Genomic DNA, 15,725 nt, shown 5'->3' on the forward strand with positions numbered 1-15,725 from the left:
TTGAGGCTTCCCTGAGCCCTCTCGAGTCGGGTCCTGGCGCAGTCTGCCCATGAGGCTGGGCCTGAGCCCCAGCCATTGCCCTGGGATGACCCCTCTTAGGCAGAGGGTTTTGCTTGCGTGTCCTTCGGGGACCCGCCTGAGCCTCCTGTGGGCTGGGGTGAACCAGACTGCCGGACTGAGGAAGCAGGGCACTGCAGGGCAACGAGGGTCCCTGAGCCAGGGTCTCCCTATGCCACCTTACCTTCATTAACATCCGGAGAAGCCAGCCTAACGAGAAACACTGCCCGCATAGACCAGCGTCTATGTCCTGGTCCTGATGGGAGCAACAGAGGTGCTCAGGCCACTGGGCTGCCCTAAAAACCTCCCTCTTCCAGGGCCTCTGAAGAACCTATGCCTAGTGCAGAACACTGGGCAGTGTCCAGGGCTCCCCGCCACACCGTCCCCTTCCCGCACTCTCGGTGGACACACTGCCCTTTGCCCTGCTCTGCGGGAGCTGGGGCCCCATCCCTGTGCCTCTGTCTCCTCCAGGGCAGGAAAGGAAACCAACTCCCAGCCCATGCAGAACCCGGCATCCCAGGTCAGGCCCTGGCTGGGACTCAGCCAGTCACCAGCCCCACGAGGGGCTCCAGCCCCCCTGCTCCTCCAGCCCCACGGGATGCAGGGCCTCTGGGGAAGAGCCGAGGGGACCATAAACTCACCAGATGCCACATGGTCTTGGGTTGTGACGTGGGTACCACATGCTCCTGATGGTCTTGGAGCCCCTGGACTGTCCCGCCATTTGGGCTGTGGAATCCTGAGAAGCCCCCAGCCCATCATGAAATCAGAGACTTCTCCCAAGATGTGGAGCCATCAGCTGCAAGAGCTGGACAGCTTGAGAGGCTCCCAAACCTGAAGACCTCCCACCCTCCCATCTGGTGACCCCACCATGCGGCCTTTACCCTGGGGAGGTGGGGCGGGAACATCCCCTGGAGCCTGGCTGGAGGTTCCCCTGGAGGCCTCCTGGGCCAGGGTGCAAAAAGGGCAAGGCTGACTGTGAGGTCACAATAGGGTGGCCAGAACAGCGTGGGTACTGGGCTTCCTGGTCATCTCCTGGAAGTGGGGTCGGGCCAGGGGACACGGGATGGGGAGATGCTGCCACCTGGGCTTGCTCGGCCCATTCGTGTGCACCAAGGGCAGCGGGAGCCCTGGCAGTTGGAGGGCAGGAGGACTCTCAGGGAGGGGAGAGTCAGCTGCACAGAATCAGAGCCGGAGGGCGTGGCTCCGGGACACAGAGGGTGGCCACGGGGAGGATGAGATGCCCTCTGCTGATGGGGTTGAAAGGTGTCTGACTTGGGCTGTGGGGGGTCGGCTGCGGACTCCTGTGGGACCCTCAGCAGAGACGTCCTAAAGGCTCCCAACGAGCCGGCGACACAAGGAGAGTGCCTTGGCTGAAAGCCGAGATCACCTGGCCACGGTGGCCGTCCCCGGGTCTGGCTGCGTGAGGCCCCAGGGGCAGCTGTTCACCTACCCTGCAGGGAGTGCCTCTCACTGGCCAGCAGCTGCACCAGTGCCCAGAATGCGTCCTCCTCAGGCAGATACAGGAGGAACAAGGGGGCGATGTGGCTCAGGTTCCTGTGGTAGCCCACCTCCTGCAAGAGCCAGAGTCACCATGGAAGGACATCAGCTGGGAGGGCTGAGGTCACCTGGGAGGACTCATGTCATTGGAGAGGGCAGAGGTGACTGGACAGGCTTCCTCTGATGAAGAGGCTTCCTCAGGATGCAAATTCATTTCATGACAAGAGCCAAGTCCATCAGGCACTTCAGCACCTTGTCCAAAATGTCTCCTGAGACCACCATCCTGCGTGTGACGCTGCCAAGCTCCCAGGCTTTGGGGCAGCCCCAGGAGGAGGGCGTCATTTCTTGTTCTGAGAAGTGGTGGTCAGGCCCAGGTGACACCAGGAGTCCAGGCCCCAACTCCTTTGTGTCTCAGCTTGACCCCTTGAGACCACCCCCTTGCTTGGAGGTTTATGCCAGCGGGGAGCTGGAATCCTACCTCCTATAACCTGGTGGGTCACAAATACTAACTTTAAAAGAAGCAATGACACCCCCACCAGACACCCACTCCTGTGAATGTGGAAATACGGCCCGGGAACCTCACTGCCGGGAATACTCACCGGGTTATACTCCGCAGATGCCAGGAGGATGTAGAAGAGTTCCCGCTGCCTAGGAAACAGAGAAAGGGGGCTATGGTTTGGTTTGTGCAGACGCTGTTACTTTCACTTTGTCTACAAATCCTAACGACAAATCCCATTTCAGGTTCAGATGATTCACCAGATAAGCAGTGAGCTCTTCAGGGCCTGAGACTGTTGAAGAAATGTTTCAGTAAAATCCACATCCGTGACATGCAAATAGCCCAGTTGTAGTGAGTTGACCGATCCTTTTCACTCTGAATGATTTTTTTTTTTTTTTTTTTTTTCAGTTTGCGCACATGCCAGTTCAGTCTCTGGGTGTACAGTTCCTCCACAGTTCCAAACCAACGTGCGGAGTCTCCTGGCCACCGCTCCAGCCCCTCCTGGAGTGACTCCTTCATCCTCCAAGTCTCCAGAGTGGCCCCTATGCACCCAGCCTCTCCCCGGTTCCTCAGCCCCTGGCCACCCAGACTGCTTTTCAGTCCCTGTGGTTTGGCCTTTTCCAGAATGGCCTAGGAATGGGAATGCTACTGTGGTAGCTTATTGGGTCTGGCTTCTTTCCCTTAGCAAAATGCATCTAGGATCCACCCACGTTCGTGTGGGCATCACTGGCTCGTTCCCTTTTCTCACTGGGTCTTCTGTTTGAAGGGAGGACCAGCCTTGCTCTCCCCACGACGTGTTGAAGGCCGTCCCCGAAGGCTCGCTGTGTGAGTGACGGTGAATCAAGCAGTGAACCTGGCATGCAGGTTTCATGTGGATGTCAGTTTCCAAATCAGTGGGTTCCATATCTGTGACACCTTGGGGACACGTGGTTCAAGTCCATTGAGCTTTGTGAGCCACTGCCCAACTGGCTGCCAACGTGGCTGTGCCGTGTCATGTTCCCAGCAGACCTGGATGAGAGTTTCCAGGGCCCATAATTCTCCCAGCGTTTGGTGCTGTCAGTGTTGTCTGGGTAGGCTCATGGGCCCTCAATCCTGCCACCCTCCCGTGGGTCCTACCACGGGTCCCCGTGGGTCAGGGAGAGCACCTTTCACCATTGTGCATGATTTTCTTTGCTGTCTTCTGTCTCCTCAGGATCCTCCTGGGCTCCGGCCCCACATGTTCCAGCCTGGCCCAGGGCTTGGAAACAGGGAGGTGCTCGGTTCATGGTACCGGCTGCTCCCTGGGCCAGGAGAGCTCTTGGCAGCTCTGTCATCCCTCCTGGGTGACCCTGGCTTCTGCTCCGGGGAAGTCCCCATCCCTCTCGTTCACCCCATCTCCACTGGGACCCTGTGGCTCCCGTAGGCTTACCTGGCTCCATATCGATGCCTGAAGAAGACATGGTTCTGGAGAGTCCTGCTAACATCCCGGTCGATCTGGTGGATGTGTTCAGATGACCTCTTGCCCTTCTGCTTCACGAGCTGTAGGGCAGGGCCAAGAGAAGGAAGCAGCCTCAGAACAGATGGAAGACTCCCTGCCCCAAATGGCAGTCGGCCCACAGTCAGCACTTTGGGAAAGAAGGCTTCCTTCTGCAGAAAGCTGCTTTTTGGCTTGTTACTGAAGCCAGGGAGGGTCACCAGAGCCGAGTTTTTCTGTCTGTGGTGACTGTATCACCATCTGTGCCCAGGGTGTTCATCTGACCTTCCCCCTCACCCCACCCCCCAGGGTGGGCTTGGCGTTCCCTCCAGCTGGAGACCTGGACCCCTGACACGGCTTGTCCTGTTTGTTGTGCTCTGGCTGAGCGTACCTTGTATTTGCTGGGGTTTTTTAACTTGATTTCCTGAATGTTCAGGAGGACTGACCACGCCGGGCCCCGGATGTTCGTGGGAATTCCCTCGTATATGCGATCTACGAGCTGTGGGCAGAAAACAGTCTGGTGTCACAGGCCACGGGGTGACCCCAGTGAGGACCAGAGCCCGGGGATTCTGGGAATTGTCGGTTTTGGCCCCATGATTCCTCAGTAGAGGTGAGATCGAGCTGGGACACGGTCTCCCTTCCCAGGACTGAAAGAGTGGATGGACACTCAGAGTTGAAACTCTGATCTGAACCTTTTTCTTCCTTGGGGTCACCAGGACATCCCTAGCCTTGAACTCCAGGTGGTCCGAGCCCTAGATTCAGATTCCCTCCCAGCAAGGTGACGCTTGCACGAATAGGCAGGCAATCTGGCGACCAGGCCTGCAGTCCTCCGGGCGAGGACAGTGTGCCACCCGCCCTCTGAGAGGCTGACGGTGCCAGGCCACAGCCATGGGTGCCTGTCCCCTGTCTCTGCAGAGAGTGCTTCCGGGGGCCTCTCCCTCCACACATTACCTTTTCACTGTTCTTGTACGTCTCCCATTCGCCCAGCATCTCCAGCCACTTGCTGTTTCTCCTTGTCTCCCGCCGAATTCGCTGTCAAATGAGGAATGTTGGAGTTAGTGGAGCTGCCGGGCTTCCCAGAGCTGCCCGTGGATGCTGGGTCTTGGGCTCTGGAGCCCTGGTGGGACCCAGCTGGAAGGAGCCAGGGAAGGGCAGACCCTAAGGGCTGAGAGCCTTTGAGCAAATGAGCACCAGTGGGCTGGCTTTGGGACCCCGGGATGTGCCATCCTCGGGCCACAGACACACCAGTCTTAGGTCCCAGCCTCTCGGTGGGGTCCTGACACAAGCGGGCAGCCACCCTCAAGCCAGGACTGTGGTTCTCACTTTGGAATTGTATCAAACTGCCAAAGTTAAATCAACCTGGGGTCAGGTCTCTGCTGCCCCTCCCAGTGACAGAGTGTTGCCCTCACCCGCCACCGCCCAGGCCGGCTGCTTCCTCTGCCTCACTGACCACCCGCCCAGTCCCTACGTCCCTGGACCAGCCCCTCCATGCATCAGGCTCTTACCTTTGCCTCCCGCGCAGTCAGAGAAGGCAGCTCCATCTCACTGTAAGGCAACCCAGGCAGCGCTGAGGACCTGCACAGGGCCTGGAGCCACCCCAGCCTGGGAGCCGACCCCCAGAAAGGACTGGCTCTGTCCCTACCCAGCTCAGGGCTCAGCCCGGGAGAAGGCACAGGGAAGGGAGGACAAGGGCCTTCCTGTGGGGCTGACTCCCAGGAGGGGCAGGACCTGGGAGAAGGAGTGCGGGGACTGCCTGGCCGGGGTTACCGGGGCCCCTGGCGTGGGGGCTGGTCAGGCTGCACAATGGGGCTGCCCATCCTGGACTCGAGGTGGTGCTTACTGCTGGAGCTGAGAAAGGTCAGCCTTGAGATGGGATGGGGGCCGCCCAAGGTGGGCGACTGGGCCCTGACAGGAATCCCTCAGGGATTGGCCACATCACCCCGCCAGGGTCAAGGGAGGCTGCCCTGAGACCTGCCCGGTGTACTCTGGGTGCACCAGGGGCCCATCCCACTTGACAGCCCCAAGGCTCTTGCAGGCTCTGACCCCCCAGCATCCACCTGCCTCTCCCTGCATCTGAGCCACACACCCTGCATTTCAGAAGTGGCACGGCTCATCAGCTCCCTCCCACCCTACTTCCCCTGGGATCCGCTGTCTCTCCATCCTCTGATCCCTGAGGGATGGGCTCCAGGCTGGGCTCCTCTTACCTGGCCCCAGATCCCTTCCCAGCACCAGACCCAGGGTCTTTAGTCACAAGCCCTGCTGCCTCCCCGGCCTCACCCTGAGATGCCTAGAGCGGGGCCCTGCCCGTCTTCTCCCCCATTCTCTTAGGGCCAAGGCCCCCACTGTCCCCACACCTTTCTCCCTTCCCCATGGGGACAGTGAGGGCTGTAGCTCTAGGGAAATGGGGGAGGACAGGGGCAGGTGGGCTCTGAGAGACCTGCTGGACAACAGCCCCGAGGCTGTGGCCACAACCCTTGGATCTCACTGGGGTTGTCTCCTGGTAGACAGGGCCAGACCCTCAGGCTGCCCCGCTCCTCTTGTGCTGACTTGCCGACAGAACTGCTGAGAGCCCAGGGGCCTGACCTAGCCCAGTCTCCATTCCCACCGGCTCCCTAGATGGGCCTTGCACCTCTGGCCTAACAACAACCTCGGGCTGGACCTGCAGGGGAGCCAGGGGGGAGTTCTGACCCTGGAAAGGAGGTTGACCCGAGCTGGCGAGACATGTCCTGTGTCAGAAAGGCCTTTCTAAAAGCAAACCCATCCCTGAGCTGAGACAGATGCTTTAGGGGTGAGGGGAGCACAGAGGACTCACTGCACAATCCCAAACGGATCCATGTGTTCGAACATTCCGATGAGTACAGGCCCCTTGTCCTCTGGCAGCCCAGCTTGGTGCCCCTGTAACCCAGAGGGAGCCTTGGTGAGGGGTCCAAGGTAAAGGGTGCAAGGGCCTGGGGGTATTGGCCACCCGTCCCTGCCCTGTGCTCCTAGGGAACCCAGGACCCTTTGACCAGGGCGCACTGGAAGAGGCCTCCCTCCAAGAAGCAGACCGAACTGTACCTGTTCATATTTCCTGATGACGTCCTCTCGCTCCTGCGCCCGCCAACTATCTACATCCTCCACCACGTTCATCCTGTGAGACAAAATTGGCTAAAGGTTACACTGTACCCGACAGCTTCGGAGAACACCTGAACCGCTCCCACCGGGCTGCCAGATGCTGGTTGGTTGTGTAACCTTCATTCCACCATTGCACTCTGGTAAAAAGGGGCCAAACCCCATGGCCCACACCTCCATGGGTCTCTGCAGTCTGAAGCCGCAAGCAGGGGTGAGCATCTTCCCAAGGACTCGAGAAGAGTGGGACCTGGACAGAGAATCCCGTTTTCCCCTTATGCCATGAAACGGGCACATACCTGCCCCAGCAGGTTGAACGGTGTCCACCTGCCAAGGGTGAAGGGCCTGTGATGGGCTATTCCAGGGTTGTGGATGTGAACTGGGGTCAGGCACCAGAGGTCTCTGTACGATCAGCCTCCTGGGATACTCAGGGCCACAGAGATGCCCAGTTTCCTATGGGGAACAAGGTCTCTCCTGACTGCTCCGTTCTACCTCGCTCATCACTTGGGCTACCGTGGCCCTTCGGTCTAACCAGTGAAGCTGCTTTAGGAATAACGCCATTTGAGCGGGAGTGTGTTTGGTTTTGGGGATGAGGGATGAAAATGATCTACTGTCTCCAAAGCAGCCACTGCGCTCATGGAAACCACATCTCTCGGGGAGGGACTGTGGACTCCACCATTCTGAGCTGTCCCTATAGGAGGGGGCTTCATTTTCCTGGGTCAATGATGAAGAACAGTGGGTCCTTGCTCCTGGAGAACATCTAGATGGACCGTCCCTCCTGAGAATACTCAGGGCAAAAGGAAAGCGAGGCCAGACAGAATAAGAAATACTTGGGGAGAAGCCCAGTGCCTGGACCCCTTCGAACACAAGGGAAGATGGTCTCCCCACAGCCAGCCCTCCAGGGCTCCTTCACTTTCCACAACTGCCCAAGGGCAGAAGGCTCACCATGCCACTCCCAGACAAGGGACCGTGTGTGTCCGGTGGGTCCCACAGTGACCATCAGGACCCAGTTTAGGCCCCAGGTGTGTTCTGAGGACCCTTCCCTCCTCCCCACCCACCGTGGCATTCTGAGGTCATGGCACGCATCACAACGGGGCCTTGCCCGGGTCAGCAGGGCCCAGAGTCAGGGTCCTCCACTGCCTGGGGCATCAACATGCCTGCCTGCAATGTGTGCACGTGCGTGCACACGCGTACGTGGGTAAACACGTCTGTGCACGTGTGTGTTGCTTCTCTGGCCAGGCCCGGCTGCCCCACTCATGTGTGCACCCAGTTCCTCATCACTGTCACCCCCGAGGCCCAGGGCCAGCATCAGAGCATCCATGGGTGCTCCCTAACCTCAGTGTCTCTGCCAGGGCCAGGCTCTGCCCCATCGGGATCGGAAATCTGGGCAGATTTGGGATCTCGAGCAGGGAGGTCACAGGGTTGAGGCCTGAAGTCTAGCACGGCACACAGCAGGGCTGAGAGCAAAACCCAGGGTCATGTCTGGATTTTCGGGCCGGTTACCGCCTCTCTGACCCCAGACGTCTCACCTGTCGAATGGGTACATTCGGGAACAGCACCCACTCTACGAAGCCACCGTGAGGACAAAAGAGAAAATCATCTACACAGGCAGTGTAGAACGGGCTCCCTGTGAGTGCTCAGGGATGACCCTCCTCCTCAGTAGCTGCCCAGAGGCCAACACCGCCCATACCATAGCCACTGTCCCCAAGTCAGCCTGGAGGGAAGAGAGCAGGTCACACTCACCTGATTCTGATCAGCTGGCCTGGGTTACGTATGCCTCTCAGGGAGAAAACCTCAGGGAGAAACCAGAAAACTGGTGCTCACAAACCCCACTGCCTGTGTGTAACTGCCGGAGAACACAGAAGGCAGGCCGGAGAGCGGATAGATGCTAAGCACCAGTGGCATTCTGAGGTCATGGCACGCATCACAACGGGGCCTTGCCCGGGTCAGCAGGGACCAGAGTCAGGGTCCTCCGCTGCCTGGGGCGTCAACATGTCTGCCCGCAATGTGTTTGTGCACGTGCGTGCACACGCGTACGTGGGTAAACACGTCTGTGCACGTGTGTGTTGCTTCTCTGGCCAGGCCCGGCTGCCCCACTCGTGTGTGCACCCAGTTCCTCATCACTGTCACCCCCGAGGCCCAGGGCCGGCATCAGAGCATCCGTGGGTGCTCCCTAACCTCAGCCCTCCCCACCCAGGGTGGTCCTGGGATACACATAGGGGTGGAGGGAAGTGACTGCTGCTGTTGGATCTCAGAATACAAATGCTAATACTATTACCCAATGGTCTTTTGAGCGTCTCTAATGGTATCGCTTTTTCATTCCTGACGTTTTAACTGCGTATTTCTCTCCATGACCCTTGGCTATTCTAGCTAGAGGATCCTGTGGGGAAAGTGCCGGGCACACAGTAGGGGCTCACTCTTCTAGACACGTTATCTAAAACCTGGCTCATCTGTCCTTCCACCCAGGGCCTAGGGCATGCCAAATTCCAGGGGCCAGAAAGAGCTCGGGATAAAATGAACCTTCAAGGGGAGGGCTTTGACCTGGGCTGAGTCTGCCTGTGCCATCCAAACGGAGTCTCAAGTCCTGAGGCAGGACGTCCAGATGCCCCAGTGCAGGGCCCTCCTGATCAACACCTGCTCCCCTGTACTCATTAGCAACCTCACCCACCCGACTCTCAAAGCACACTTGGCTCTCGTATCCAGGAGCTCTGCATCTGTAGATTCAGCAACAGCAGATGGAAAATATTCAGAAAATAAATTGGATGGTTATGTTTCTATTGAACATGTGCAGACTTTGTTCTTGTCATCAGTCCCTAAAGAATACAGTATCACAACCATTTATGTAGCATCTGCATCGTATTACATATCATAAATAATCTAGTAATGGTCTAATGTCTACGGGAGGATGTGCATAGCTTATACGTAAGTACTACGCCATGTTATATCAGAGACTTGAGCATCCATGGATTTTGGCATTTCCCGGGACCCTAGAACTAATCCTCCATGGATACCAAGGGATGACAGTATACTCACTCAGGAAGGCTTCTCATTGGAGGAAGGGCCCGGTTCAGGACAGACAGGGACATCATCCCTGGACTACTGTCCATCCATCCACTCATCCATTGGCACGACCCTCTAGGACTCTCCCAATGACAGCTCTAGCAAGTGGATACAAGAAAAAAGATTGGCTCAAATGGTACAGCTTTTTGAGGTCTTGGAAGATGTTGCTCCAGTATGAGAATAGTGGGTCAGTTTTCTCCAGGATCCAGAAAGCATATCAGGCAGGCTCGGGGAGAGGAAAGGAGCACAGCCTTTCCAGCAGCCACACAGGCCTGCGGTAGGCTGGGGCTGGGGCTGGCCCTGTTTATCACTTGGGCCTCATGAGGGGAAAAGAAAGAACAGGGGGCAGAGAGGAGCATGGGGGCAGCTGGTTGCCTAAGGAGAAGGGTCTCAGGGAAGGGGTATTCGTTCGTTTTCACACTGCTATAAAGAAATACTTGAGACTAGGTAATTGATAAAGGAAAGAGGTTTAATTGACTCCCAGTTCAGGGAACTTACAACCATGGCAGAAGGCGAAGGGGAAGCAGGCACCTTCTCCACAAGGCAGCAGGAGGGAGTGAGTGGAGAACCAGGAAGTGCCCCACTTTCAAACCATCAGCTCTCCTGAGAACTCCCTCACCATCCGGGGAGCAGCAGGGGGGAAACTGTCCCCACATCCCATCCCCTCCCACCAGGTTCCTCCCTTGACACAGGAGGATTACAATTCCACATGAGATTTGGGTGGGGACACAGAGCCAAACCCGTGAGGGTCTCAGTGTATCTTGCAGCTCCCCTGGGGCTGAGGCTGAGTACAGATCTGCTGGCCCTGCTCTACAGCACGCGGGGACTCTGCCTGTGTGCCCCCATCTGCTCTTCCTGGGGATGGTGGCTGCTTCCTCAAGAGAAAGGTGGGTCTGCTCTTCTGCCCACCCCTCTCCAGGGCCTTTTGGAGCCCTGGCCACGACCTCTAGCTGGAGGAAGTCAGGAGCTCAAAGACTAGCTGGGGAGCCAGGGACACACACATGGATTATAATTAGCAGCTCTGCAAGGCTGCAAGTGATCAAGGGCAGACTGTGGGGTAGAGGAAGGAGAGAAGACTCTGGGCTTTGTTAGGTAGAAGGGCTTTCTGCAGGAGGCCAGGGCAGAGAAGCCAGCCTTATGAGGCTTTGGGAGGACCTGAAGCTGGAGATGGGATTTAATGGCTAGAGAGAAAGAGGCAGCAGGCTTGTCATGTGGGCAAATCCATGCAAGCTTGTAGAGTAATTCACCAGGCGGAGAGCTGAGGAGAGCACCCTGTTATGTTCCCTTAGCCCTGGCCTCGCTGATCGAGAAGTGTGCCAAAGACAACAAGGACTGCAGCTCCTACGGCAGCTTCAGCGACGCAGTGCTGGAACTCTTCAAGCTCACCATAGGCCTGGGTGACCTGAACATCCAGCAGAACTCCAAGTATCCCATTCTCTTTCTGTTCCTGCTCATCACCTACGTCATCCTCACCTTCGTTCTGCTCCTCAACATGCTCATTGCTCTGATGGGCGAGACTGTGGAGAACGTCTCCAAGGAGAGTGAGCGTATCTGGCGCCTGCAGGTGAGTCTAGGTGGAGACCCCAGTGTGGGGGCCTCCATGCGACTCAGCTCAGCACATGGTCATTGACTACTGTCAGCACCAGTGAGTCTAAGGTGAGGCCTGAGAATCTGCACAGGCTCCTCAGTGTGTGGCCAGGTTTGAGGAGGCCTTAGCCCAGGTTCTTTGAGCGTAGAGTCTAGGAAGTGTGGCTGTGCAACAGCATGCGTAGAAAACCTCAGGCTTCTGGGGGTGCTCTGCTCAGGGTTGACAGTGTGATGTGTGGATGTTGAAGTTTGACCTTAGGTTGCATTAAGAGGAGTACAGTGTCTAGGACAATGGAGGTGACAGCTCTGCTGTATTCCATCCTGGCCTGAACACTTCTTACGTGCTGAGGAAACCAATGCATAGGATGGGTCCAGAGGTGGTAACCAGGTTTGGGAGAGGACTGGAGACTGCCTCTTATGAAATGGTTGTTGGTGGCCGGGCATGGTGGCTCACCCCTGTATTCTTAGCACTTTGGAAGGCCGAAGTGGGTGGATCACCTGAGGTCAAGAGTTCGACACCAGCTTGGCCAACGTGGTGAAACCTCATCTCTACTAAAAATACAAAAACTAGCCAGGTGTGGTAGTACGTGCCTGTAATCCCAGCTACTGGGGAGGCTGAGGCAGGAGAATCGCTTGAACCCCGGGGGTGGAGGTTGCAGTGAGACGAGATCGTGCCATTGCACTCCAGCCTGGGTGACAGAGCAAAAACTCTGTCTCAAAGAAAAGAAAAAAAAAAAGAAATGCTTATTGAAAAAGGTGAGCGTGCTTTGGATATCTGCAGAAGAACCTGTGAAAGACGGAGCAGATCCCTTCTGTGGTCCGGAAGGTAGATGTACATGGGAATACTACAGGGAGAAAAGCTTTGATGTCACACATGGAAGTTTCTCACTATTAAGGCCCTCCTTTTTTTTTTTTTTTTTTTTTTTTTGAGACAGGGTCTTGCTCTGTTGCCTAGGCTGGAGTGCAGTGGCACGATATCAGCTGACTGCAACCTCTGCCTCCCAGGCTCAAGCGATTCTCCCACCTCAGCCTCCCTAGTAGCTGGGATTACAGGCATGTGCCACCACTCCTGGGTCATTTTTGTATTTTTTGTAGAGATGCGGTTTCACCACGTTGCCCAGGCTGGTCTCTTACTCCTGAGCTCAAAGCGATTCTCCCGCCTCAGCCTCCCAAAGTGCTGGGATTACAGGAGTGAGCCACTGCGCCTGGCCAAGGCCCTCTTAATTGGTTTGTTGACACTGTTCAAGAGAGACTGGAAAAATTATGGCCAGGAAACTGCAGAGATTCCAAGCTGGGGAGGGGGTGGGACTAAATGATGTTTGAACAGTCTTCTGCCATGGGATTCCAGGACCCCAGCACTGTCAGATAGGAAGCTCCTGGGCTTTCAGAAATATTATTTATATCATGGAGTTTCGCTCTGTCACCCAGGCTGGAGTGCAATGATGGGATCTTGACTCACTGCAACCTCCAACCTCCAGGTTCAAGTGATTCTCCTGCCTCAGCCTCTTGAGTAGCTGGGATTATAGGCACCTGACACACGCCTAGCTAATTTTTGTGTTTTTAGTAGAGATGGGGTTTCGCCATGTTGGCCAGGCTGGTCTCGAACTCCTGACCTCAGGTGATCCACCCGCCTTGGCCTCCCAAAGTGCTGGGATTACAGGCAAGAGCCGTCACGCTTAGCCCTAATTTTTGTGTTTTTAGTAGAAATGGGGTTTCGCCATGTTGGCCAGGCTGGTCTCGAACTCCTGACCTCAGGTGATCCACCCACCTTGGCCTCCCAAAGTGCTGGGATTATAGGCGTGAGCCACTGTGCCCGGCCTGCTTTTTTGTCTTTGAATTCTGTAGATTAGCCAAACCCTTGCGATCTATGCATTAAGCATGAGGTGAGGGTGGAGTGGGCTCTCTGACAGTGTGTGTGCATTTGTGTGTGCTTGTGAGTGTGGATGCCTACTCCTTAGACTTGCTTATGTCCCCAGAGAGCCAGGACCATCTTGGAGTTTGAGAAAATGTTACCAGAATGGCTGAGGAGCAGATTCCGGATGGGAGAGCTGTGCAAAGTGGCCGAGGGAGATTTCCGACTGTGTTTGCGGTAACAAAGGGAGAAGGGCCCTGGGGCGGTGGTCTTTGGGGTGGGTAGAGAGGAGCAGGTCAGTGACAAGATGTTAGAGAAACAGTGCTGCCCCTTGCTCACCATAACCACAGCTACTGTCTCTTACAGTGGCCTCCTCGGAAGAAGGAATTTGCTTATGGGGTTGCAGGCCCTGGGATGGGGGTTCCCGAGCTTCAGAAGAGAAAGAGAAGGAGACTGCCAACAGTGGCTCCCCTCTCTGCATTTTTCTTTCTTTCTTTTTTTTTTGAGACGGAGTTTTGCTCTTGTTGCCCGGGCGGGAGTGCAGTGGTGCGATCTTGGCTCATTGCAACCTCTGCTTCCCGGGTTCAAGTGATTCTCCTGCCTCAGTTTCCCAAGTAGCTGGGATTACAGGCATGCGCCACCACACCTGGCTAATTTTGTATTTTTAGTAGAGGCAGAGTCCCACTATATTGGTCAATCTGGTCTTGAACTCCTGACCTCAGGTGATCCACCCACCTCAGCCTCCCAAAGTGCTGGGATTACAGGCGTGAGCCGCCGCACCCAGCCCCTGTCTCTGCCTTTTTGGAGGTGCCTCCACGGTCTCTCTCTGTTCGCTATCTGGTTTAGGGAAGATCTGCCTGCTGGGTACTCCTTTTCCTGCTGTTTACCCTGTGTGAGTTCCTGTGACCCCGGGTGACTTGAGGCCCCTTTTGCCCCTGGCAGATGGAAAGTGACAAGGCTACTTTGACAGATCTCTGGCTTTTGGATTTTTTTTTTAAGTCCTTACATATCCTATGACCACCTTTTCGTTTTTTTTTTTTAAACGGAGTTCCAGGCTGGAGTGCAGTGGTGTGATCTCTGCTCACTGCAACCTCCACCTCCCTGGTTAAAGTGATTCTCATGCCTCAGCCTCCGAGTAGCTGGGATTACAGGCATGCACTACCCGCCTGGCTAATTTTTGTATTTTTTAGTAGAGACAGGGTTTCACCATGCTGGCCAGGCTGGTCTCAAACTCCTGACCTCAAGTGATCCGCCTGCCTCGGTCTCCCAAAGTGCTGGGATTTCAGGTGTGAGCCACCACACCCGGCCCCTTTTTTGACTTTCTTTCTTTCGACCCCACCTTCCTTCTGCCTCCCTGACATCAAGAAGAAGCACATTTTGTGATGTCCTGAGACTCCCAACAAGGGGGTGCTCAGTACCCCGAGAAAACATCTCCCCCAGGGGACTGTCTATGCCCGGGCACGGAGGAAACAAGAGGAGCAGAAGACCAGGTGTTCCCTGAGTTTTCCGTCTGGCTCCGGACAAAGGCAAAGGTTGGGGCAGTTCCACGGGAGGCGGGTGTTCAGGCTGCTCCATGAGCAGAAGCTCCCGGAGACCCTGATGACAGCTGCTGAGGAAAACAGGAAAAGAAAGTGGGCGGCAGCGTTTTGTCTTCCTGCCTCTGCCTCCCTGGGCACAAGGCTAGTGAGCTGCTTCCTCAGCGTCAAAGCCCAGATCAGAAGGCAGGGAATGTCGGCCAGGCAAGGTGGCTCACGCCTGTCACCTGGCGCTTTGGGAGGCCGAGGCGGGTGGATCACCTGAGGTCAGGAGTTTGAGAACAGCCTGACCAACATGGCGAAACCCCATCTGTACTAAAAATACAAAAATTAGCCGGGTGTGGTGGCGCATGCCCGTAGTCCCAGCTACTCGGGAGGCTGAGGCAGGAGGATCGCTTGAACCTGGGAGGCGGAGGTTGCAGTGAACCGAGATCGTGCCACTGCACTCCAGCCTGGGCGACAGAGCAAGACTCCGTCTCAGAGAAAAAAAAAAGAAAGGCAAGGGATTGTGAGAGCCACGCCTTGCTGCCTGTGGACCTCAGCTGAGGAGGCTCTGCCAGGCTCTGTTGCCAGGCCACCTCGCCCATAGCCCCTCTACTGTTTGGGACACCCAGGCACATGCAGGCACATGGAAGGCAAGGAAATAGAAAGCAATCAAAGTGGCCTCAAATTTAGAAGCAGATTACTGAACTACAGAGCTTTAAAAAGTCCGTACTCACTGTTAATGAGGTGAAGGTCATACACATCCCACCAAAGCCATTCAGAGCCAGGGCGATGAAGATGAGCACAGAGAGAGCTGTGGGGAAATGGAAAGCTCGTGAGTGGAGGAGACTCCAGCTGAGCTCCTGGGAAGCCGGGACCGGCTCAGAGTCCTGAGCGGTGCAGGCTCCCTGTAAATCCAGTAAATGCAGGCCAGGGTTAGTACCTGACATCTGGGGAGTGGAACTGCCCCTTTCTCATCCCTCCTCTAGCCTCCTATTTCTTTTTCTTTTTCTTTTTTTTAATTGAGACGGAGTTTTGCTCTTGTCACTCAGGCTGGAGTGCAAGGGCGCCATCTTGGCTCCTACAACCTCTGACTCC

General features: G+C 56.2%; 1 protein-coding gene across 2 annotated transcripts in view; it reads right to left on the reverse strand.

Moving 5' to 3' along the window:
- The window catches only part of LOC134735285 (TBC1 domain family member 3G-like), a 35,826-nt gene that overhangs the window by 5,338 nt on the left and 14,763 nt on the right, over nucleotides 1-15,725 (reverse strand). Inside the window, exons 5-16 of one of the 2 annotated variants that reach the window (XM_063629663.1) lie at nucleotides 15,365-15,441; nucleotides 9,645-9,769; nucleotides 6,561-6,633; nucleotides 6,316-6,398; nucleotides 5,009-5,048; nucleotides 4,455-4,535; nucleotides 3,895-4,002; nucleotides 3,459-3,568; nucleotides 2,154-2,202; nucleotides 1,508-1,628; nucleotides 699-793; nucleotides 242-313 (exon numbers count right to left, since the gene is read on the reverse strand). In XM_063629663.1, coding sequence (XP_063485733.1) covers nucleotides 242-313; nucleotides 699-793; nucleotides 1,508-1,628; nucleotides 2,154-2,202; nucleotides 3,459-3,568; nucleotides 3,895-4,002; nucleotides 4,455-4,535; nucleotides 5,009-5,048; nucleotides 6,316-6,398; nucleotides 6,561-6,633; nucleotides 9,645-9,769; nucleotides 15,365-15,441 — 1,034 coding nt within the window. The remainder of the gene's footprint in view (nucleotides 1-241; nucleotides 314-698; nucleotides 794-1,507; nucleotides 1,629-2,153; nucleotides 2,203-3,458; nucleotides 3,569-3,894; nucleotides 4,003-4,454; nucleotides 4,536-5,008; nucleotides 5,049-6,315; nucleotides 6,399-6,560; nucleotides 6,634-9,644; nucleotides 9,770-15,364; nucleotides 15,442-15,725) is intronic. The other variant, XM_063629664.1, reaches the window with a different exon arrangement.

This window comes from Symphalangus syndactylus, chromosome 20 (assembly GCF_028878055.3).
Source record: "Symphalangus syndactylus isolate Jambi chromosome 20, NHGRI_mSymSyn1-v2.1_pri, whole genome shotgun sequence".
Taxonomy (NCBI): domain Eukaryota; kingdom Metazoa; phylum Chordata; class Mammalia; order Primates; family Hylobatidae; genus Symphalangus; species Symphalangus syndactylus.